Genomic DNA, 23,079 nt, shown 5'->3' with positions numbered 1-23,079 from the left:
AACTGAATGAATGGGCACTGAGGCAGAAAGCCTGATGTGGCTGTCATGCAAATAAGAACCGTGATTGGCTTTCTCTTTCTTTCTGCGCACGATGTCACTGGCTGCTCTCAGCCTTAAAGATTAGGTTTCAGTAGGAGTTGTTCAGGTTCAAGGACTGTTAATGGTTTGTAACTGCCTGACAATAAGCTCAACCTCAAAGTTACATCAGCCTGGGCAGATGTCTAAGGATATGAGACCGGGGGAAGAAAAGTTAGAATCTGGAGCAGGACGAAGCTTGCCACCTGCCTCATGGGCTGAGCTTTTAATGTGATTTACACTTCTAAGCTCTATGTAGGTGCCCTGGAAATGGTGGTCTTCATTAATGCAAAGATTAAGTCTTTAATTAAACTTTTTAAGAAGAAAAGTAAGTAGTTCCTTTTCTCTCTACTACCTATTGTGTGCATATGTTTCCGTATGTGTGTATGTCCCTGTGTGCTCGTGTGTGTGTGTGTGTCCATGTGTGTGTTTTAGGTCCTTGGTTCCTTTGTGTGATTAAATTAGAGTGTGAAACAGCATAATAGGCATGAGTTAAACTCTATACCAGGTTGTTTAAATACCTCAGACTTTTGTAACTCGAGGACAGTATTATGTGATCTTAGCATGTCTTATTTATTTATGATTGGGGTTTTAAGTGAATTTACTTCTTTTGTGCTTTTCAAAAGAAGTCCTTTGAAGAGGGGGAAAAATTCTTGTACTTAATTTATGTTTCCCTTGATATCCAGTGTATGATTTTTTGATTCTTTGGCTAAATATGCAGCTGAGGTAAGGGAGCCTCTGTGTAATATATGACATGCTTCTGGTGGAGATAATCCCCTATAACTCCCTGGCACTCTTTGTTGTGTATTTAAGAGCTCGAGCGAGCACAAACCGTCTAGACTGATCAGTGATTGTTGTAAGGTGCAGAGCTTTTGTGGTGTGGCTTTATTGTGTGCTTACCATTGACTTAAATTTCTTTAATCTAGTTGCTTCTTCATAGTTTAGTTTAGTTTTTGGACCAGTGATTTAAACTGGATAAATGTGCATGGGTAGGGGCATTGATAAAAGGGGCTTTGGAGAAAGCTACAAAGAGCAGCATGGTGTGCTGATTTTCTGCAGCTTCTTGCCGAAGGCTGCCTTTGGATGGACAGATTAAAAGTGCCCCTGGCGAGAGTGAGGAACACCAGCGAAAGAGACTTTCTCATAGTAGCCAGTTGGTAGCTGTGCATTGGGGCTGATGGTGCGACTGATGGTGCAGACACGAATGCCATTACTTGGATTTGATTTGTAATTGGCAAATAGGAAAAGTTTCCATTTTCCATAGTTTCTTTTTTTTTTTTTTTGAGAGGGAGTCTCACTCTGTCACCCAGGCTGGAGTGCAGTGGCCAGATCTCAGCTCACTGCAAGCTCCGCCTCCCGGGTTCACGCCATTCTCCTGCCTCAGCCTCCCAAGTAGCTGGGACTACAGGCGCCGCCACCTCGCCCGGCTAGTTTTTTGTATTTTTTAGTAGAGACGGGGTTTCACCGTGTTAGCCAGGGTGGTCTCGATCTCCTGACCTCGTGATCCGCCCATCTCGGCCTCCCAAAGTGCTGGGATTACAGGCTTGAGCCACTGCGCCCGGCCAGATTTTCCATAGTTTCTAACTCTGAAGTATGGTAACTCAATCTTTAAAATAAATGGACATCAGCACAAAACACTGATGAACTCAGGCTACACTTGGGGGGATTATATGGTGAGTTTGGCCCAGTGCTAGATTCTTCTGAAACATTCTTCTGAAAATGAGGGTTAAGTCAGGTCTTTGTGGATTTTGTGTATTAAGATTGATAGTTGTATGCACCATGCAAAACGTTTGCTCAACAAGAGTTTATGTGAAATACTAGGTGCCGAATGCACATACTGCTTTTGTCAAACACTAAGCAGGAAACACACTGGACATTTCTGTTTTTAACCTGATACCTAATTCTCAATGTTTACTTTCTCATTTAGCAACTTATGGAGAAGGTGGGATCCTTTTGAAAATGAGTTATCCTGTTCAGATTCATAAGATTGTAAAATTTAGTAGCTGTGGAAAAGATGGTATGTGAGATGAGCGCTAACCTGTGGCCCAGGTTTACAAGACAATGACGGTTCGAAGTTTGGGGCCTCGTTAGAATAATTTTTACTGTTCTTGCCACAACCGTGTTTTACCTGAGTTACTTCTTGAGCTAAGTACTTTATGTATATTGGTTCATTTACTCTTTAAAGTAGCCCTAATAACTGTGCTATAGGGTGTGTTTAGTTATTTTTAGATATCCTCAAATGGATTTAATAGTTTATGCATGTGTTCTCACATTATTTGAGAATTCATTTTATGGTCTAGTTTCCGGGTACATGTTATGCTGGGGACATGGATACCCAGTGTGAACTCTATAGCATAGATCAGAGTCAGGAAGACTTGCTCCTCACTCACAATTCAAGTATCTGCTGGCTTTACAAGGGTTACACTTGCTACCTCAAGCAAATGACTCAGCACAAGGACTTTCTCCAATACCTTTCCAGTCTCTCTTATGCCTGGGTTACATGGCAGACATATAGAAAGTATTAAAACATTCTTGATGAATTTGTTTTGGTGCTGTCGGCCTCATTTTGGGCTCCACTGGTGCCCCAGCTTAGCTTGTGTTGTCAGGAAAAATGAACTAGAGACGTCTCAGGCCTCCGGGGATTTAAAGAAAAATTATTATAGAGATTTATCTTAGTCTCAGGATTTTACTTGTTATTTTATCCTCTAACGTCTCGGTCTCTTCTGTGCTGGGAAAATTTAGTTGAATTGGATTGAGTTGGAAAGAGTCAACTGCACTGTAATTTAAAAAATTTTTAATATAAAAGCGTTTCATGAAAGCGGGAAATGCAGAGGGAATTTTGTAACACAAATGGATCTCCACATCTATTAGCTATGTCATTTACATGTAAATTGAATGTTTACACTTAATTTTTTAAAAATGTAATTGAGTTTATAACAGTGATGCTCTTTAAATAATGCTGTAGAGAAGGAATATTTCTTATAAACCCCTTGGTAGGAAATTCATTTCTGTCAGGACAGTCTAACATTTACTGTTGCAATGGCATTATACAGTTGAGTAACTGATATTTGTTGTGTGTGTGGGAGGGGGTTAAGTAGGAATTGGAGGTCTCTATCAATTCTGTCCATTGTTTTCAAACATTGAAGTAAAGGGAGGACCTGAAATGCTGGGAGGCAGTTAACTGAGCAAATGCTTCTATGAAGACATTGTTTAGAGGGTGGACACTTTCAGCTTTTCCTTTATAAATAAAACACTGTGGGCAAGACCCCTGGAATCTAAGATTAAATCTAATTTGGAATTTGCTTCATTGCTCCCTTGCCGGCCTTTACCCGTGGATGTGTTAGGCATGGAAACACATCATGATGTAATGAATTTGTAGCTAATGAAGCCTAAGTTGACACCTGAATGTATTCTATCTTTTTTTCTATAGCGGTTTCCAACCTAGATGAGGAGAGCCGATGGACAGTCCACTACAGTGCCCCATGGCACCAGCAGGAGAATGTGTTCCTTCCCACCACAAGACCCCCCTGCTGTTGAGGACCTGCACCGCCAAGCCAAACTCAATCTCAAATCAGTATTGAGGGGTAAGATGGCATCCTCTGTGAGCTTATTTTCTTGGTTATTGGGTCCTGAGAGTATAAACTTGATATCTATCTATAAAACCAGATCTACTTTTATTGAATGTGTAGTAGGCTGTGTCTTTATATGATATCATAAATACAACCTAATACATGCTGATATGGTTTGGCTGTGTCCCCACCCAAATCTCATCTTGAATTGTAGCTCCCATAATTCTCATGTGTTGTGTAGGAGAGGCCCAGTGGGAGATAATTGAATCATGGGGGCAGTTTCCCCCATACTGTTCTCATGGTAGTGAATAAGTCTCATTAAATCTGATGGTTTTATAAGGGGACACCCCTTTTGCTTGGTTGTCAATTCTCTTGTTTGCCACCATATAAGGCATGCCTTTCACCTTCTGCCATGATTGTGCGGCCTCCCCAGCTATGTGGAACTGTGAGTCCACTAAACCTCTTTTTCTTTATAAATTACCCAGTCTTGGGTATATCTTTTTCAGCAGTGTGAAAATGGGATAATACACATGCCTAAGATGTTCTGGTCTCTGCAGAAACTTGCCTATTTGCAGATATGCAAATCTATTTCCAGGAGCCCACACCTTCTCAGAAACACTTTAGCATGTTTAAACCACCAGTGTTAATTTGATCCAAATAAACCACTGCTCACATGGGCAGTTTTGCCACTGTCTTTTTAAAACCATTGTAAGTATTCAAAACCAATTTGTTTTTTTGAACACATTTGTTTGTTCTGTTTAGTTCAAGCCGGCTAGAAGAAGGACCTATATATAGACTTTGAAGATGTGCTAAATGGTTTGATTTATCAGAACTGCGTAGCACCCAACTGGGCTCTCTGAGCCTAGGTTCTGCCAGCAGATGAGCAAGGTATACTTGGTCAAGTAGAAAATATAGGAAGAATGTATTCCTATATCTAGTTTAAAATTCTCATTTTTACTTGAATTTATTGTGGTTTGTTTTTCTTATTGAGATGGAGTCTCACTCTGTCACCCAGGCTGGAGTGCAGTGGCGTGATCTTGGCTCACTGCAGCCTCCTCCTCCCAGGTTCAAGCAATTCTCCTGCCTCAGCCTTCTGAGTAGCTGGGATTACAAGAGTGCATCACCACACCTTGCTAATTTTTGTATTTTTAGTAGAGATGGGGTTTCACCACATTGCCCAGGCTGGTCTCAAACTCCTGACCTCGTGTGATCCACCCACCTCAGCCTCCCAACATGCTAGGATTACAGGCTTGAGCCACTGCACCCGGCCCAATTTATTGTTGAAGTTAAAAAGTAAATGTGTGGCAAGGAGGGCAGCCTAAAGGTGACAAAGAAGGAAAGTAGTTCTTCAAAGAGGAAGGAGTGACTTGTAAAATTCAGAGACTTTTTCCTAGTACAACAAACCAAACTTCTTATTCTACCAGATGCTGCTCCCACCAGACTTCTCCTACCATGCAGTATTTGGGACATTAGTATACCAAAGAAGTATTTGTTATTTATCTGAAATTTAGTTTTACTGGGGCTCTGTATTTTATCCTATTGTGGAAGACTTGACTTTGGGAGAAATTCTGTCATTGATACAAGGAATATCTAGAAAAATAATTTTATCTTGTCTACCAGTCACTTATGAAGTGGTTCATTCTTTAATGTACCACCACTACAATGACTGATAACATTTATTAAACACTTACCTATAATGCCAGGTACTGTTCTAGGTCCACTAAATGTATTACCTCATTTAATTTTCCCAGTGATCCTACTGCTTACTGTTACTATGCCCAGATGGAAAAACAGAAGCACAACAAATTAGAAACTTGCCCAAGATCTCCAAGTTAATTAGCAGTAGGACCAGGATTTAAACGTGGACAGTCTAAGGCTGTGGAGCTCATATTCTTAACTGCTACACTATACTGCCTTTAACAATGATTTATTTATTGGGAATCTGTTATTCTGGCAGAATTGCAGAGTACAAAGGCAGGGTCCTAGCTCTCAAAGAATTTATGCCTGCATCTCTTGTGCAAATCACAATGTGGAAAATACTGAGGAGACAAACCAAAAATTACTGTATGGGAATTAAAGAGGGCAGATAATTTCTGCTTGGAGAGAGAAAGAATAGCTATCCATAGGTTCACCATAGATTTGGTGTTCTGAACAGAACTGTGCAGACATTTCAGATCATGGCTCTATTTTTTGTTCCTTTAATCTTTTGTATAATGCTTAGATTATCCAATATATCTTCCAGTATCTTGTATCTCATAGCTTTGCTATTGAACTATTCAGAAATGAGGGCATTGTTGGTTTTCCTTTTTATTTAGCCTGACTAACCCCTATCTTTAGTGACTTCAGTCTTAAATGAGAAGAATGGCATTTGTTTGGTTCGTTTGTAAGTGGCCTTGGAGTTGTGGTTTGAGCTTTGTTGCTGTCATAATATTGGTCCCTTAGTGTACCTAAATCCAACCAGAGTTTTTTCTAGATCCCTTTAGTTCCTGGTGATTTATCTTTAGTAAATTGTGACCAGGAACTTCTCTACTTATAGCTCACCTTCCTCCACCAAATAACTAATAAGAATGTTAAATGGCACCGTTCCCAGGACAAATCCCTGAGGCAGTGCCTGGTTAGTATTTCCCTGCCCAGCTCCTAAGCAACAGAGCACTACATGGTCTGGCTTGTAGAAAACACTTTCAAGAAGGTATGTGTGAGTTTGAATATTCAGGCTCGACTGTTTTTGATCACTCTCCAGGAAACTGTGCTTCACTCCTTATTTCATGTATTTTCAAGTTCCAGATCAGGACTTCACTTCTCTCCCCTTGAAAAACTGAACATCTGTTTATAGGCATTTATGCTTTTCTTTTTGAATATGTAGTACATCTAGATGAAATATCATATATCCCCGCTGGTTTTGCCTAAACTTGAATTTGATTTTGAAAAGATAAATGCTTTCATAATTGCTTTAATGCTCTAAAATGGTTCATCAAAGGGATTTACTATTAATAAAATTAATAACTTTGGAAAATTCCTGCAGTGCAACCTTTAAAGTCTGGATTTTAAAACTTCGTAAGAGATTTTAGATAAATTATAGACTTATGAACAGTGGTTGGGAAGGATGAAATGAGAAAGATTATCTGAGTTCTTTTGTTCTCAGTTATTTACTTTTAACCACATGTACAGAACTTCATGGACCTCTTCCCCTGTATCATCTTAGCAACCTGAAATAAACACAACATGAGCACAAGGTATTTATTACCTCATTTCAGTGAAGATTAAAAAATCAGTCCCTGAATATGTGGCACTATTAAGATTTGATGTTATATAAATTATCAGTCTAAGTTCATTCAACCTCAGCATTCTCTACTTAAAAATATAGAAAGGTAGCTAATTATTCACAGTGAGTAATCTATTTTGTTTCTTCTTCTATTCTTACTGTGTCCATAATTTTAAGAAAAGAATGCCATTCTTTAATATTAAACAGGTTATTGCTTTTTCATCTCCATTAAATGCTTATTGTATGAATTAGTCTGTCAGTTTTTATGGGGAGCTAGTCTACTCTTGGGAACCATAAAGTGTGAGGGGAAATGACACAGCGAGTATCAATAAATGAATAATGAAATGTAAACATATACTTTGTAAAATAATGCATAAATCCTTAGTAGTTAACAGATTAACTGAAGAAGCCACAGAATTACTGGAAAATGTTGAAAAAACTGAGTTTGACTTAGTACATAAAAGCGGATAATAGACATAAGTTAATCAATATTGAGCATCTGTTCGGTTCTATGCCAGGACTGTTTAAATGAATGGATGAAAGTTTCTGGGTCCTCAACTTTAAAGAGCTAGGCCTGCTGTCTTGGCAGCAGCTTGTAGCAGAGCTTGTCTTGAGGTTTGCTGCTGCAAGCTTACTGTCTTACAGTAGTAAACAGACAGTAGTGTGATGGAGGTGTGCCTGAGGTACATTGTGCACACAGGGAGAGAGGGCTCAGTCAGAGAAGAAAGAAAAGCCCTGGGAGGTCCCCTAACTCCACCACTCCCTCCTGCTCCCATCCTCATGTGAGAGAGTAGATAGTCTTTCAAGATGTGTAAAATGGCACGTGGAGCAGGCTCTTGTCCATGTATAATTTCGCTCTACTCTAATCTGAATATAGCAGATACCTTTTGTATTTACAGTTGGAGAGTCTCTGGAGACTTTGATAAAATGTGATGGTCACAGGCTTAGATTAAATGTCTTGGTTTTGTTTCTTGATTTGTTTTGTTACTAGAGATTTAGGTAATGGTTCACTGCTAATGAAGATACAAACATGTACAGGTTGAACATCCCTAATCTGAAAATTAGAAATCTGAAATGCTCCCAAATCCAAAACTTTTTGAGCACTGACATGATGCTCAAAGGAAGTACTCATATGAGCATTTTGGGTTTTGGGATTAGGGATTCTCAATCAGTAGTTATAATGCAAATATTCAAAAATCAGAAAAAATCCAAACTCTGAAACATTTCTGGTCCCAAGCATTTCGGATAAGAGATACTCAACATTTACCCAGATTTAAAAATGGCATTTTACTATTTGGTTCAATAGACACCTGGCTAGCAACAAAAAATAAATTTTGAAGATGGATCTCATTATCTGTGAAGAATTCACTCAGCTTCTTACTGAGTTTCCAGAAGAAGTCTACCCTTTTTACGTCCAGCATTGTTTGAATCCTTCATGAACTTCATTGGAGATAGCTGTGATGATAAGTAACCTAAATCTGGCTAAACATTTATCTGCATAGTTTTTAGTTTTATGGAAAGGGCTACAACTAAGTAGAAAAGAAATCAAGAGATAGGAGTAAGCTGAATGAGACCTTCAGATTTTGCTTTTTTGTCACCTGTAGACCTCATTTGACAACTATGAGCATATTAAAGGCTGAAATAAAGACATGTCACTTTTAAGCCTCCATCCCCAAAAAGCCCAACTTGGGAGGGAGATAAACATAATTTCTCACAGTGTGTATAACAGGCACTTTAGTTACTGTCTCTGTGTACACTCCTGCCTGAATTAGTTCACAGAGCAGCTGTTGTTGGCATCAGAAATGTTCTCTAGTCACAGCTCTTTCCTGAAGAAATGCATTTTAGCAGGTCAGCATGCTCTATGGCTCTAGAATTAAAAGTGTGAGCACAAGGAGGAGTGTTGAATCTGGCCTATGTCATTCAAAGTCAGAGGGCTATATTTATTATGCCTGAAAGGATAGGAGTTGAGAATTTATGACACAATGTGAAAAAATAACTACTTACACCAAGTGATTAAAAACAATTGTGCACACATCGACCTGTTTAACATTAAAGAATGATTTACTGGCCCGGTGCAGTGGCTCATGCCTGTAATCACAGCACTTCGGGAGGCCACGGCAGGAGGATCACGAGGTCAGGAGATCGAGACCATCCTGGCCAATATGGTGAAACCCATCTCTACTAAAAATACAAAAATTAGCCAGGTGTGGTGGCGCATGCCTGTAGTCCCGGCCTACTCAGGACACTGAGGCAGGAAAATCGCTTGAACCTGGGAAGCAGAGGCTGCAGTGGGCCAAGATCGTGCCACTGCACTCCAGCCTGGTGACGAAGTGAGAGTCTGTCTCAAAAAAAAAAAAAAAAAGAGAGAATGATTTACCTTTCCTAAAATTACAAACTAGATTTCCAAGTTGTTCCAGCCAGATTTCTCTACAGTTACCAACAGCAGACTTTAAGGGTGACTGCATCCACCCTTAGCTGTCATGAAGCCTCCCTGCTCCCTTTTGGCGTAGGCAAGTATGTTTGTCTTGGGAGAGATTGTGGGCCTCCTTCTGGATTTGATGAGGTTGCTTGTCTGTCTTATTTATCTGCCTAGAGCACATGCGTCCCTGAGATATCGCAGATACCCCTTGTCTTTTGCTATCGGTTCTCCACTTGAAGGTCCTGTGGCGCTTTCCCAGGACTGTCTAGGAGGTGCCTTTGCAGGAACAGCCTGTGGACATTGATTGAGAGCTCTCCCTGACGGCATGATGCATCTGCTCACTACCTCAGACAGGCCCAAGATGGACATCTGCTTTGCCCACCTGGTGCTAACCACATTGAATTCTTCATCTCTTTTTTCTGTTTAACTTTTTAAAAAATATGACATATAACACAGAGAGGTACATAAAAACGTGTACGGCTTAAGAAATAGAGTGAACACCTATATAACCATTACTTAGGTCAAAATGTGACCTAAACTTCAGAAGCTTCCTGTTCCTGCTTGCTTGCCTTTCTTTTTTCTTTTTCTTTTTTTTTTTTTGAAACAGGGTCTTGCTCTGTTGCCCAGGCTGGAGTGCAGTGGTATGATCATGGCTCACTGCAGCCTTGACTTCCCGGACCCAATCCATCCTCCCACTTCAGCCCCCTGAGTAGCTGGGACTACAGACATACACCACCGTGCCCAGCTAGTTTTTGTATTTTTTGTAGAGATGGGGTTTTGCCATGTTGCCTAGTCTGGTTTTACACTCCTGGGCTCAAGCCGTCCTCCTGCCTTAGCCTCCCAAAGTGCTGGCATTACAGGCGTGAGCCTCCACACCCAGCCATGTTCCTGCTTTCTAACAGAAGTCCAGGTGTCATGTGAAGTACTTGAGTCACATCTAAATTCTAGTCCTGACTCTGTTACATACTAGGCATAGGTTATTTGAGTTTAATTTTGTTTGTTTCTTCAACATTTTGATCTTGTTTTCTCATCTATAAAGACCATAATATCTGTTTACATGGGAATGAAATGAACATATTCATGTAAAGTGTTCATATCTCAATGTACCTGCCCCTCAATGTGGAAGTTACAAGTGTCTATGGAGGGAGGGGTACATTTTAATTGAAGTGGAATGGAACACAGATACAATTTTATAAATCTCAAATGGCCTTATGATTTAGTTGGGGCTTTCTCTCCTATCTGTTGTACTCCAGAGAATATACTGTGGGGAGGAGGGATAAAGGAACAGAACAAGGAACACTTCTGATGACAGTGACAGACGCTTAATACTCAGGTTCATTTCATCCACATGAGCAAGATGCCTTTGCCCACTCACCATCAACCTCTGAAAGACCCCTAGAATGCTGGAGCTGGAAGGAGCCTCCCAGTCCTCTGGTCAGTCCCCCTTTCCATTTTGTAGATAAGCAAAGCAAGACCCAGAGAAGTTAAGGGTTCCTGGTGCTCACACACGCTGGCCTATTCTGATCTCAGACCTCAAGAGCACTGAAGAGACCTGTCCCTTTGATGCCCTTTCAGCTGCCCTCCACTTTATGGAAGTTCACAGGGACAAAGCTCACCCTGGGAATCTCATGGATTTGGTTTCTTTAGCCAGTTAATTTAGAAATGCAAATTTGTTGCCTAAAGGTGGTGACTTCATGGTTGATCCTGAAGTCTCCTCACTCACCCCCGATCTCATTAAAATTCAAATAAGTCTAAGAGAAATAAAGGAAGCGTCACGACATGTCTGATTAATATCTATAACCAGGCTTTCATCTTAATGGCATTTGGTGCTTATTTTAAGGGTTATAATTGGTCATTAGTAACTCAATAGACTTAAAAAAATAGGCACAGGTTACAAGGGAAGGAAAGATAAACATTTGAAATTAATAAATACACTAATGGTTTAGCACTTGCAGCTGAGTTTACAATTTGCCTAGTTTGCTACTTCCCAAAGAATACTTCAGTAAAACTGATGTGCAAAAGGCGAAGGTCAGATGTCTCTGGCTAAGGTATTTTAATTTTTTTTTTTTTAGACAGAGTCTTGCTCTGTTGCCCAGGCTGGAGTGCAGTGGTATGGTGTGATCTTGGCTCACTGCAACCTCCACCTCCTGGGTTCAAGTGATTCTTGTGCCTCAGCCTTCCAAGTAGCTGGGACTACAGGTGTGTACCACCGTGCCCGGCTAATTTTTGTATTTTTAGTAGAGACGGGATTTTGCCATGTTGGCCAGGCTTGTCACTAACTCCTGACCTCAGGTGATCTGCCTGCCTCAGCCTCCCAAAGTGCTGGGATTACAGAAGTGAGCCACCACGCCCAGCCACATAAGATTCAAGCAAGAAATTTTTCATTACTTACATTGATTTATACAGTTTTAAATCATTTTCTAGTTGAAACAAATATTGGTATAGAATTGGGGGGCAGGAGGATTATTATTCTGAAAAAGCCACTGAACGGGGGAAGGAAGTATAATTGTCTCTTATTTCGCAAAACCGCAGTATCACTGACATCTTGTCATTAACGACTCCAGAAGATGAGATGGGAGACCAGAATTCTGGTTGCAGTGTTGTCAGCGGCAAGCTGCAGGATGTTGGGAGTCGTATCCCATCTTTGTACTTGGCTTCCTCCTCTGAAAAACAATTTATGATCTCTGTGTTCCCTGCTAAGCTCTAAAATTCTGATTGGCTTCTCAGTACTTAACTGTTTGAGGGTAATATGTGTGAAGTTAACTGACACAAAGATATTACTGACGGCTGAGCCTAAGTCCTGACAAACTGGAATGTGTCATCTTAAGTCTGTGTGGACAGAAAAATTGTCTAAGTGCATACTACAAGTGAGGCACTGGGCTGGATGTTATAGTGCAATCAAAGATGAATGACATTAGTGCTTTCCTCCAGAGGCTGAAAGCTAGCCAGAGATAAGATGTATGTATGACTAGCTTGTGTACAAGTTAAAACAAATTTGGTCATCCTGTCCTAGTTAAAAATTCTTCACCAGCTCCCCATTATTAACAGAATATAACCTAAGCTCTTAGCATCTGGAAACCTTCCTGAACTCAAGCCTGTTTGTCTCATCTCATCTGCGGAATCACCTTTGCCCCCCGGACATCTCTACTCCCCCATCCAGGTTTTTTACTTTGCGCCTTCACGTGTAGTGATAAAGTCCTTCAACTGGAATGCTAGCTTGCCTTGTTCTTCTTTCTGCCCACTGCATGTCCCAAGCCATACCTTTTCCCTTCTGAACCACAACCTCTCACACCTGGCCAACTCCTGTTTCCCTTTGAGAGTCATCCTTGGATGCTAGAGTCCCCCACAACCTCTCCTGGATTCCCCTGGGCAGCCCCAGGAAGCCTTTTTCTACCTTGTCATGGAAGCTTACACTCCACCATTCCACTGCTTATGATACACTATGTAATTGTGTTTGCACGTTTATCTCCCCACTTGACAGTAACATCTGTGGGAACAGGGCTTTGTCTTTTCACTCATGTGTCCCTAGTGCACAGTCCAGTGACTGGGACTGCAAATACTGTTGTGTTTGTAGAGGGCCTGAAAATGTTTGGAAAAGTCATCTAAAACTCAGGAGAGGGATCAGAGTCAAAGCCGGGGAACAAGTGGTGAGAATGTGGAATGATGAGATTGGGGATGGTGAGGGCCAGTGGTGAGGAGGAGGGAGGGTTGAGGCTTGGAAGCTTTCCTTCAGGGCACTAGGAGGGAGAAGTCTGCAAAAGAGCGCAAGCAGGGAAGAAGAAAGTCAGCCAGGATGAGGCAGTCATCGTGGTGCTCACAGGTGGGGAGAGAGGCATTGTAAGAAGAGGATGTTGAATTGGTTGTTAGGTGGCGATTGGTGACCTCTGAAAGGGCAGTTTCAAGGAAGTCTTTAGATTAAGAAGCCAAGTTTCCTGAGATGAGAATGATTTTTATAAGCAGAAAAACAGTAAAAGTAATTTTTTTTAAAGAAATGAAGGTGAGTGAATGATACCAGCAGAGCAGAGAGGGAAGGGATAGTATTTTGAGGTGATGGCAGGGTACAGCTGATATTACAACATGTTTTAAAAACTAGAGCTTATGCAAACAGGGCTGTAGACAAAGGCTGAGGGGAAAGGATTGCAGATATGGAAAGAGAATGGGAGGATGTTCCCTGAAGAGGCAGGGAGGAGGCAGTCAACTCAGGGCAAAGCGGAGGGGCGGAGGTTGCAGCCTCTGTCTCCTAGAGGGAATTGGGGAAGTATGTTATGAGATGGAGCCAGAGATGGAGGCTGCTCATTACATGGTGTGGGAGCCTTGCTTACAATATGGCCCCCCACCATATTGTTAGTTCTTTGGTGAAAAGGATGACTTTATTTGGTGCTCTCTCGCTCAGGTCTTGTGAATTTAATTAGGTTGACTTTTCAAAGACAAATGATGTTATTAAAGGCTTAAAAAAAATGTGTGGTATTTCATTAGGCTTTATTGGAATTTTTGTCCTGAGGGAAAGTTGCCCAGCTGGATGAAACCATGGATTAAATGCCCTATTGAGAAAAAAGAAAAGAGCAGACAAAAATATGGGATTAGCAGAACAGGATTTATATACAAAAAGGGGCTATTTAACTTCTCTTGGATTTGATGGCATGGAATTGTCTATAGCACTAAGTACTACTCTGGGTACAGTAACCCTGAAAGAAGTGCTTTCCTTGGTGTCCTTAACTCGGGAGAGGGAAGTCGGATACAAGAGCAAAGGAAAAATGAACAGTCATTGCCTTTTCAGATAGTTAAAGAGACGTGTTGCCCCCCACCCCCACACCTTTTTTTTTTTTTTTTAAACGGTAAGCAACACAGAAAAGATACAATGGCAAAGACAGTCATTTAAATGATCCAGGTCTTAACAAAGCACTACGGATTGTTTAAACAAAGGCTTTTTGTTTTGTTTTTGTGTCTGCAGCCAGTCTGCTGTTTCAGCAATTCTATTTTAACTCCCGATAAAGTAAGTAACTTGAGTGGCCTCTATATTTCACTCAGGGCAGCATAAAAACGCTACATTGAAGGTACTGTGGATAAGGTTTGTTATTCACCGTACAACCGAAGTCTCTGGTGTTGGCTTAGAATCTTTGCAGGCTATTTGATCTTGAGTAACCTTGGTGATGCTCCTCTGCTGCCAATGATATGGCTTTATAATTCTAAAGTGAAATGAGATCGCCTCCAATTTGGCGGCTCTCTCTGGTGGTGCTCAACTAGGACTTGCATACTCTCAGCACACTCGCATTAATCATGGCATCAGAAAGCTTTCACCTTCATTTAAATCAGATTTAGTTCTTCAAGCCTTCCTAAATTAATCTGGGCACGTGACAAGAAGAAATGTTAAAAGCTGGTTTTCTGCAATGGCAAATGACATTTTAATAGTAATTCTTGCCATGGCGTGCAATGAAAAACAAAGCTAACAAACAGTTTATCCAGTGGCTAAAGTTTTAATGTTTAACTCCTAAGGGTTTTTTTGTTGTTGTTGTTTGTTTTGTTTTGTTTTGTTTTTGGAGGTTTTAATTTCACTCTAATAGGAGTTAATCACAGAGCAAGAATATTAATCAAAATGGCCTTTTATTTTTAACCCTTCTACATAAAATGAGATTGTCTATGGTGTTTAATGTCAGTGACAGAGATATTGATCCCAAGACATGGGGGAAAACCAGTCTTTCTAAAGTGTGTTAATGCATTGTTAACAAATTCATTTCCAGTTAGACTGTTGAGCCAGTGACCACAATTAATAGTGTATTTTCCCTCTGTGGTTCTTCCCAACCGGCTCATTTTATTTTGCTAAATATACAATGTAAATTGAAATGAGAAGTCATTTGGAATTGTGCTATTATAAAATAATTTTTAGGCAGTCTCCTCATCATTCCTTTTTTTTCCCCCTCCTCTGGCAAAGAAACCGTCCATTTCAAAGGTGGCATTTTGTCACCACCTCCTCTCTTCCATCTTACTCCCTGCCTAAACTTGCCTGCAAGCTTTTTCTGAAACTGCAGCTTTCCTGTGGCATCTGTTCTGTCTGACTAGAAAGCTTTGGGGAGTTGCCCGTGATGCAGTTAACTTTTTAATCCTAGATTGGTCAGTTTCCCTGAAATTCTACTGAGGCAAAATTTCCTTGGATAGATAACCACGATGGTGCACCAGACATCATCTTCCTTATTCATTCTGTTCCACCTACTCTCCTCTCATCCACCTATTACTCAAATATGTGAGTTGTGGATGGGAGAAGAGGCCCATTTAATGGGAGGTCAGGTCATATGCCTTGGGTTGATGAAGGCGGAAAATGTGGCTGAGGATAAAATCTACCTGGGTGAGCAATGGGGCCATCACCTTTGTCATATAGTTAAAATACCCTTTCAAGCATGCTGCTGAATAAATACAGATCATTCATTCATTTAAGGAACTCACTGAGCACCAGCCAGCCACCCACATTGAGCCAGATCATGCAGGGCTTAGAAACCATTAGGAGGACTTTGGCTTTTACATTCAGGGCGTGGAGAGATTTGAACTCAGAAGTGACATAATCTGACTCATTATTTCGAAATGGATCAATCTGATTGTGCGTTGAAAGTTCACAGTAAAGGAGACAAGGGAAGTCAAAGTAGGAGACCAGGTGGAGGTCACCATCAGGCGAGAGATGGTGGTGGCCTGATCAGGAAGCTTTCCCTGCAGTTGCAGCTGGAGTGGAATGTTAAAATAAATGTAAGAACCCTCCAAGCATTTTAAGGGAATCTTGACCTGTAAGACACATTTCTACAGTAGCAAAACTAAAGTTTTTCGTGGAACAAAATGGCATTCTTTAGGGACTTAAAGGTAGATACCAGATATAGCATTCCCCCACCATTGATCTGTACCGTATCAGCTAAATTCTTTATCTTATGTTCCCTTTTAAGTTATTCACTTGGTGAGTGTGGATCATTTGTGACATAATAAAAAGAACAGACCAACCCTCTTTTCCTTTGGGCCTTTTATCATTTCCAACGTGGAGTATATAGGAAGCAAAATTCTATTGCCCTCTTTGGGAGCCCCACCTAACACCTCCTCTAAGTGGAGAAGACTTCTCCTCTTTCACTTTCACCTCCACCCTAAATGGATATCATATTGATCCCTTTAATTTTATTTCTACTTCTCTTTAGGTATTTGCCTTACTCTGAAACAGTTTTCTCACGGTGTGGCTCACAGGATGCTGCATCAGCATTGATTGAGAACTTGCTAGGAATCCAAGTTCTCAGGCTCCACCCCAGACCTACTGAATCAGATATGGGAGTGGACTCAGCAGTGATTTTATAACAAGCCCTCCCGGGGATTCTGATGCACCTTACTTTGGGACACCACTGCTCTGTACATTGGCCTGTGAATTTGTCTAATCAGGCAGCTAAACTGTAAGCACCTTGAAGGCTGGAATGTAACCCTTTAGTCCCACTACCCGATGCAAGCTACAAGTTAGGATTCCAAGGCACAGCTCCCCAGTTTTAGATTTGGAGCTCTTGACTGCTGCTGCTCTTCTCTCTCGTTGGTGGCAAAGGTGACTTGAGAAACTGGTGTTGATGCCTCTGTGTATTCACTCTGTGTTTTCTCCAAGTTAGCTCTGCCTTGACAGTCTGAAAGAGGAGTGTTCAGAGGCTTAGAAAGAAATGGCTGGCCAAAGCACAGGTCAGGAAAATCACTGAATCTGGAGGTTGGAAAGAAAACATAGTTGTTGCCAGCTTGACTTTCCCTTTTCCATCTTTCTGGTAGTATAAGTCTAGGTAACTTTCATCCTCCTTTTTTTTTTTTTTTTTTTTTTTTTTTTGAGACGGAGTCCCACTCTGTTGCCCAGGCTGGAGTGCAGTGGTGCCATCTCAGCTCACTGCAGCCTCTACCTCCTGGGTTCAGGTAATTCTCCTGCCTCAGCCTCCTGAGTAGCTGGGACTACAGGCACCCACCACCACGCCCAGCTAATTTTTGTATTTTTAATAGAGATGGAGTTTCACCATATTGGCCAGGCTGGTCTTGAACTCCTGACCTTGTGATCCGCCCACTCTGGCCTCCCAAATGTTGGGATTACAGGCGTGAGCCACCACGCCTGGCCTCATCTTCCTTTTTTGAGGCAAAGTAAGACTTACTCCCTTCAGGAAATTTCCCTTTTTCTTGACACCAGGGTGATAGTTGGCGTATTTTCATGTTGACCTTCTCTTTCTTGCTTCACCTGCAGCTAAGCATATTGTACTCCATTATCTGGAATGTTTTGTCTTTATAGGTTCCATTAAGAGATAAAATATTTACTTTTAGAACTTTTAGAAAATCTTGGGCTTAATCATTAAAGACACATATTTTCTCTTTTTTATGTTTTACGTTGCTTTGAATGCTAAGTGTCACTGAAGTGATAATTGGTGAAGAAGTGGTCTTATGGGCTCAAATTTGCATTTATTAGGAGGTAAATTTGCGTTTAATACTTGAAATATAAAAGCACGCTTTTATGCTATTATACATATTCCTGTATAGCTACATAACAACTCTTGCTCTAAAAAGAGAGGAAGGGAGAAAAGAATAAATCATTAGTCTAATAATAAACCAATAGGGCCTATTTATTTGAAACTTATTATTTAAAACTAGTATAAATTATAAAGGAAAATATTCATTGAAAAGATCTCTATTAAATACACAGTGTCTTTAAGATTTAAAACAGCTTTTCACCTCTTTGATACGCTACACACAACTGAATAACTTAAATGTTTGAACATCTATTGTCTTTTAATTATGTTCTAGTTTGTTTATTGTTGAAGACAATTTAAATAAATTGAAGTTCAACTGCTTTGAAGAATTTATGGAAAATCTAAATATACTTTTGGAAAATTCATCATACATGAGAGACAAGGGAGAATCCTAACTACAACATCAGTATGATTTCTTTCTCTTTTCCAATATTGCCAAGCCCAACAAATTAATGAAGGGGTAGGTAAATAAATCCCTTCTATTTTAAATGCACTTTGGTTTGATTTTTCCTTAAGAAAATAAGTTCTCTAATATTCACAATACATGATATTTAGGTACAGTCAGTTTTTCCTATGTGTTTACTCACAAGCTCAAACTAGGTTATTTAGCTATACAATACTTCAGCTATTGGGCTGGAATTTATTTTCTTCTAAACATGAATGTTTATAGTCTTATGTATTCTCAGTCCTTCAGGACTAAGATGAAGTTTTGTGATAGAACTGTCCTTTTGCCCTGTTATTAATAATCTGGTAGATTATTAACTGGGATAGAACTTTAAAAACATCAAACTACCAGAAACTTTATACCTGGGCTTCAGAATCTGTAAGACTGATACAACAACTGTTTTCCTTCAATTCTCAGAGAATTATTGTGAACACAAATCAGATAATGATAGCAAGAGGCTTTCAGTTTAGAAAAGTGTCAGTAGTATTGGCTTTAAAAATCAGTGATCTGAAAAAAAATTTTTTAGACTCTAGATCATCATAGGACTTTCTCACTGCGGCAGTACATCATGACTGCTGTTTTTATAATTAACTTTGGTACTGGAGTCCTCCCAACGTTTAATGACCTTGAATTACAGTAGGAAGGTTGCAAAACATTTAATACTGTTGGCCGGGCGCGGTGGCTCAAGCCTGTAATCCCAGCACTTTGGGAGGCCGAGACGGGCGGATCACGAAGTCAGGAGATCGAGACCATCCTGGCTAACACAGTGAAACCCCGTCTCTACTAAAAAATACAAAAAACTAGCCAGGTGTGGTGGCGGGCGCCTGTAGTCCCAGCTACTCGGGAGGCTGAGGCAGGAGAATGGCGTAAACCCGGGAGGCGGAGCTTGCAGTGAGCTGAGATCCGGCCACTGCACTCCAGCCTGGGCGACAGAGCGAGACTCCGTCTCAAAAAAAAAAAAAAAAAAAAAAAGATTTAATACTGTTAAAAATAAACCACATTCAGATTTTAAAATATGGTATATGTAGAATACCATGCTAGAAATACCAAATTATGCTTTAACCCGAATGTTTCAAAACTTTCCTAGCAACTCACTCATACACGTCAACACTACCCATGACCTGAAAAATGACTACTGGCCTACCGAACTGGTCCTTCTGGCTTTTCACACTGCAGTGCTTGTTTTAAATACAGTTGACCCTTGAATATAACACATTTGAACTTGGAGGACCCACTTATATGGATTTTTTCAATACAGTCAGCCCTCCATACATTCTGGGTCCAGCATCCGAAACCAAATGTGAATGGAAAATACAATACTCAGGTATTTTCTGCATCTGAAACCAAATGCGAATGGAAAATACATTATTCACATCGTGTGAAACCTGCATTATACAGAAAACCGACTTTCTGGGTCTGTGATTTGCAGGACTTTAGTATGCATGGATTTTTTGGTATTCTGGGGTCCTGGAACCAATCCCCTTCCGATACAGAGGAATGACTGTTTCTTCCATCAGTCCTTTCCCTTTCTTACACAATCTAAGAAGTCAGCAAACTTCTTACTTTTTTTCTTTTAGCATCCACTCATCATCCCACATCATTTCCTTGGGAAATAGAAAAACAATCCCATCTTAGTCCACTTTGCATTCAATTTCTCTTTCTTCTATTTCTCCATCTCCCTCTCATTTAAGCAGGTCATACTTAGTAACCATCTGTTTAAGAACTTTGCCCCCTCAGATTATATTTCAGAATCTTTATAATAAATTCAGGAAAATTTTCACTGCATTGTATACTTTCTCTTATGAAATTACACATATGAAGAAATCGATCATGACAGATTACAGAAGTCAGTGGTAAAAATGTCCATGTACTTTTATCAGCATCACTAAGCACCTTGCATTTTCCTCATGTAGATAATAGCATGTTTAAAGTACTCCTCTCTTATTTGTGGTTTCACTTTCTATAGTTTCAACTACCTGCAGTCAACCATAGTCTGAAAATTTTAAATGGAAAATTCCAGAAATGAACAGTTTATAAGTTTACATTTAGGATCTTGTTTCTAGCCTGTGGTTGCAGACATAACCTGGCTTTAAATTATGCTCTGCTTTGCAGTTACTCTCTCAGTTCAGTGTCTAAAAAGTCTTTGCTTATTCATGATGGCTTGCTCTCACTTTTGTTTCACTCCACAGACAATAAACTCCATTTCTAATGAACAAAACCATGGTTTTAGAACCTGAGATCTGTTGCAACTTGACAAGAGGAAAATTTTCTGAATTTCTCCTTCTCTTAGATCCAGCATCATATTTCATTTGTTTTACTACCATTTATTATACTACCTTTAAAACATTTTTTTGACCAGGTGCAGTGGTTCACGCTTGTAATCCCAGCACTTTGGGAGGCCGAGGTGGGCAGATCACCTGAGGTCAGGAGTTCGAGACCAGCCTGACCAACATAGAGAATCCCAGTCTCTACTGAAAATACAAAAATTAGCCGGGCGTGGTGGTGCATGCCTGTAATCCCAGCTACTTGGGAGGCTGAGGCAGGAGAATCACTTGAACCAAGGAGGCAGAGGTTGCGATGAGCCGAGATTGCGCCATTGCACTCCACTACAGCCTGGGCAACAAGAGCAAAACTCCGTCTCAAAAAAAAAAAAAAATTGTGACATAGATTTCATGGTAGAAAAAGGATGCATTGTCTTTTAAACTGGGCTCGAAAAAGTGACACACACTGAACATACTAATAGTTGCCGGTCTTTCATACTTTTAACTTATGGATTATGATTTTGCAATATTTGGTCTTTAAAAATCTAACGTGTGTCAAGTCATTTTGGCTGTTTTCAATATTATTGCCAAGAATATCAAACTAATAATCACCCTTAGAAATGATCTTGCCCAGCAGTCTCTTCCTATTTCCCAGGGAAACGTCCTCTTGAAACAGTCTTACATGGTATCCAATACATTACATAGATTTGTAAAAGTAATGTTTGAGTAGTGTTAAGTTTTATAATTTATACTTTTAAAACATAGTTATTTATTATTAGTCATATTACTATTATTATACATTTTAGAAGCATGGTCTTCCTCTGTCTCCCAGACTGGAGTGCAGTAGCCTGATCATAGCTCACAACAGCTTTGAATTCCTGGGCTCAAACAATGCCCTTGCCTCAGCCTCCTGAGTAGCTGGGACTACAGGCACATGCCACCATGCATGGCTAATTAAAAAGAATTTTTTTCTAGAAATGGGGTCTCACTGTGTTGTTCAGGCTGGTCTTGAACTCCTGGCCTCAAGCAGCCCTCCCACCTTGGCCTCCCAAAGCACTTGGGACCACAGGTGTGACCCACTGTGCCCAGCCCTATAATTTAAACTTCTTATAGGGTTCATTAATGAAGCAAAGAAGACAATTTTGAACAACAAATTAATTTAGTTTAAAAGGGCTTTGGACTTCTCTTTATATTTGTAAAGTATTTGAAAACCCTGAATTACATAGATAAATAGCTACAAATTACTAATTTATTTTACAACAATAAATAGATCTTTAGACTTTAGTTTTACAGAGATAGCAGGAATAGCTTTATTTCTAGGACCACCGGAAAGTTAATTTAGCAGCATAAGTTAATAAATTAATTCCCTCATTGTCTTAAAATGTGGTATGTAAAACTATTGAACTTGAGTCTTACTTATTCATTTTTTCTTTTTTAGATTCAGGGAGTATATGTGCAGGTTTGTTACATGGGTATATTGTGTAATGGTGAGCTTTGGACTTGTAGTGTACCCATCACCTAAACAGTGAACATTGTACCCAATCGATAATTTTTTTTTTTTTTTTTTCTGAGATGGAGTTTCGCTCTTGTCGCCCAGGCTGGAGTATGATAGCATGATCTTGGGCTGACTGCAATCTGTGCCTCCCGAGTTCAAGTAGTTCTCTTGCCTCAGCCTCCCAAGTAGCTGGGATTGCAGGTACCCACAACCATACCCAGCTGATTTTTGTGTTTTTAGTAGAGACGGGATTTTTCTTTGTTGGCCAGGCTGGTCTCTAACTCCTGACCCCAGGTGATCTGCCTGCCTCGGCCTCCAATAGTGCTTGGATTACAGGCATGAGCTACTGGCACAGCCCCCCAATAGGTAATTTTTAACCCTCACCCCCCTTCCACCCTCCCTCCTTTTGGAGTCCCCAGTGTCTATTTATTTCCATCTGTGTGTCCATGTGTACCAATTGTTTGACTCCCACTAATAAGGTGAGAACATGCACTATTTGATTTTCTGTTTCTGAGGTATTTCACTTAGGATAATGGCCTCCAACTCTGTCCAAGTTGCTGCAAATGATATGATTTAAATCTTTTTTTATGGCTGGATAGTATTCCATGATGTGTATCTACTACATTTTCTTTATCCGGTCAACTATTGTTGGATACTTAGGTTAATTCCATGACTCTGCCATTGTGAATAGTGCTGTGATAAACATATGGGTGCAGGTATCTTTTTTCTGTAATGATTTCTTTTCCTTTGGGTAGATGCTCAGTAGTGGGATTGCTGGGTCGAATGGTCATTCTATTTTTAGTTCTTCACGAAATCTTCATACTGTTTTCCATAGAAGTTGTACTAATGTACATTCCCACCAATGGTGTGTAAATGTTTCCTTTTGTCTACATCCATGCCAACATCTGTTGCTTATGACTTTTGTTTTGTTTTGTTTTTTGAGACTGAGCCTCACTCTGTTGCCCAGGCTGGAGTGCAGTGGTGTAATCTCAGCTCACTGCAACCTCTGCCTCCCGGGTTGAAGCAATTCTCCTACCTCAGCCTCTGGA

The 23,079-nt window shown here is 40.3% G+C and overlaps 1 protein-coding gene across 1 annotated transcript in view; it reads left to right on the top strand.

Annotated features, from left to right (window-relative positions):
• The first annotated feature begins 276 nt into the window (after positions 1–276).
• Positions 277–23,079, top strand: part of NHSL1 (NHS like 1) — a 76,630-nt gene continuing 53,827 nt past the window's right edge. Inside the window, 3 exon segments of the mRNA XM_010379504.2 lie at positions 277–403; positions 3,506–3,606; positions 3,608–3,659. Of these exon segments, the coding sequence (XP_010377806.1) occupies positions 346–403; positions 3,506–3,606; positions 3,608–3,659 (211 nt within the window). The 5' untranslated portion in view covers positions 277–345.

The sequence above is a fragment of the Rhinopithecus roxellana genome, chromosome 4 (assembly GCF_007565055.1).
Source record: "Rhinopithecus roxellana isolate Shanxi Qingling chromosome 4, ASM756505v1, whole genome shotgun sequence".
NCBI classification, from domain to species: domain Eukaryota; kingdom Metazoa; phylum Chordata; class Mammalia; order Primates; family Cercopithecidae; genus Rhinopithecus; species Rhinopithecus roxellana.
The sequence above is the reverse complement of the archived record's forward strand: the minus strand, read 5'-3'. Positions and strand labels throughout refer to the sequence as shown.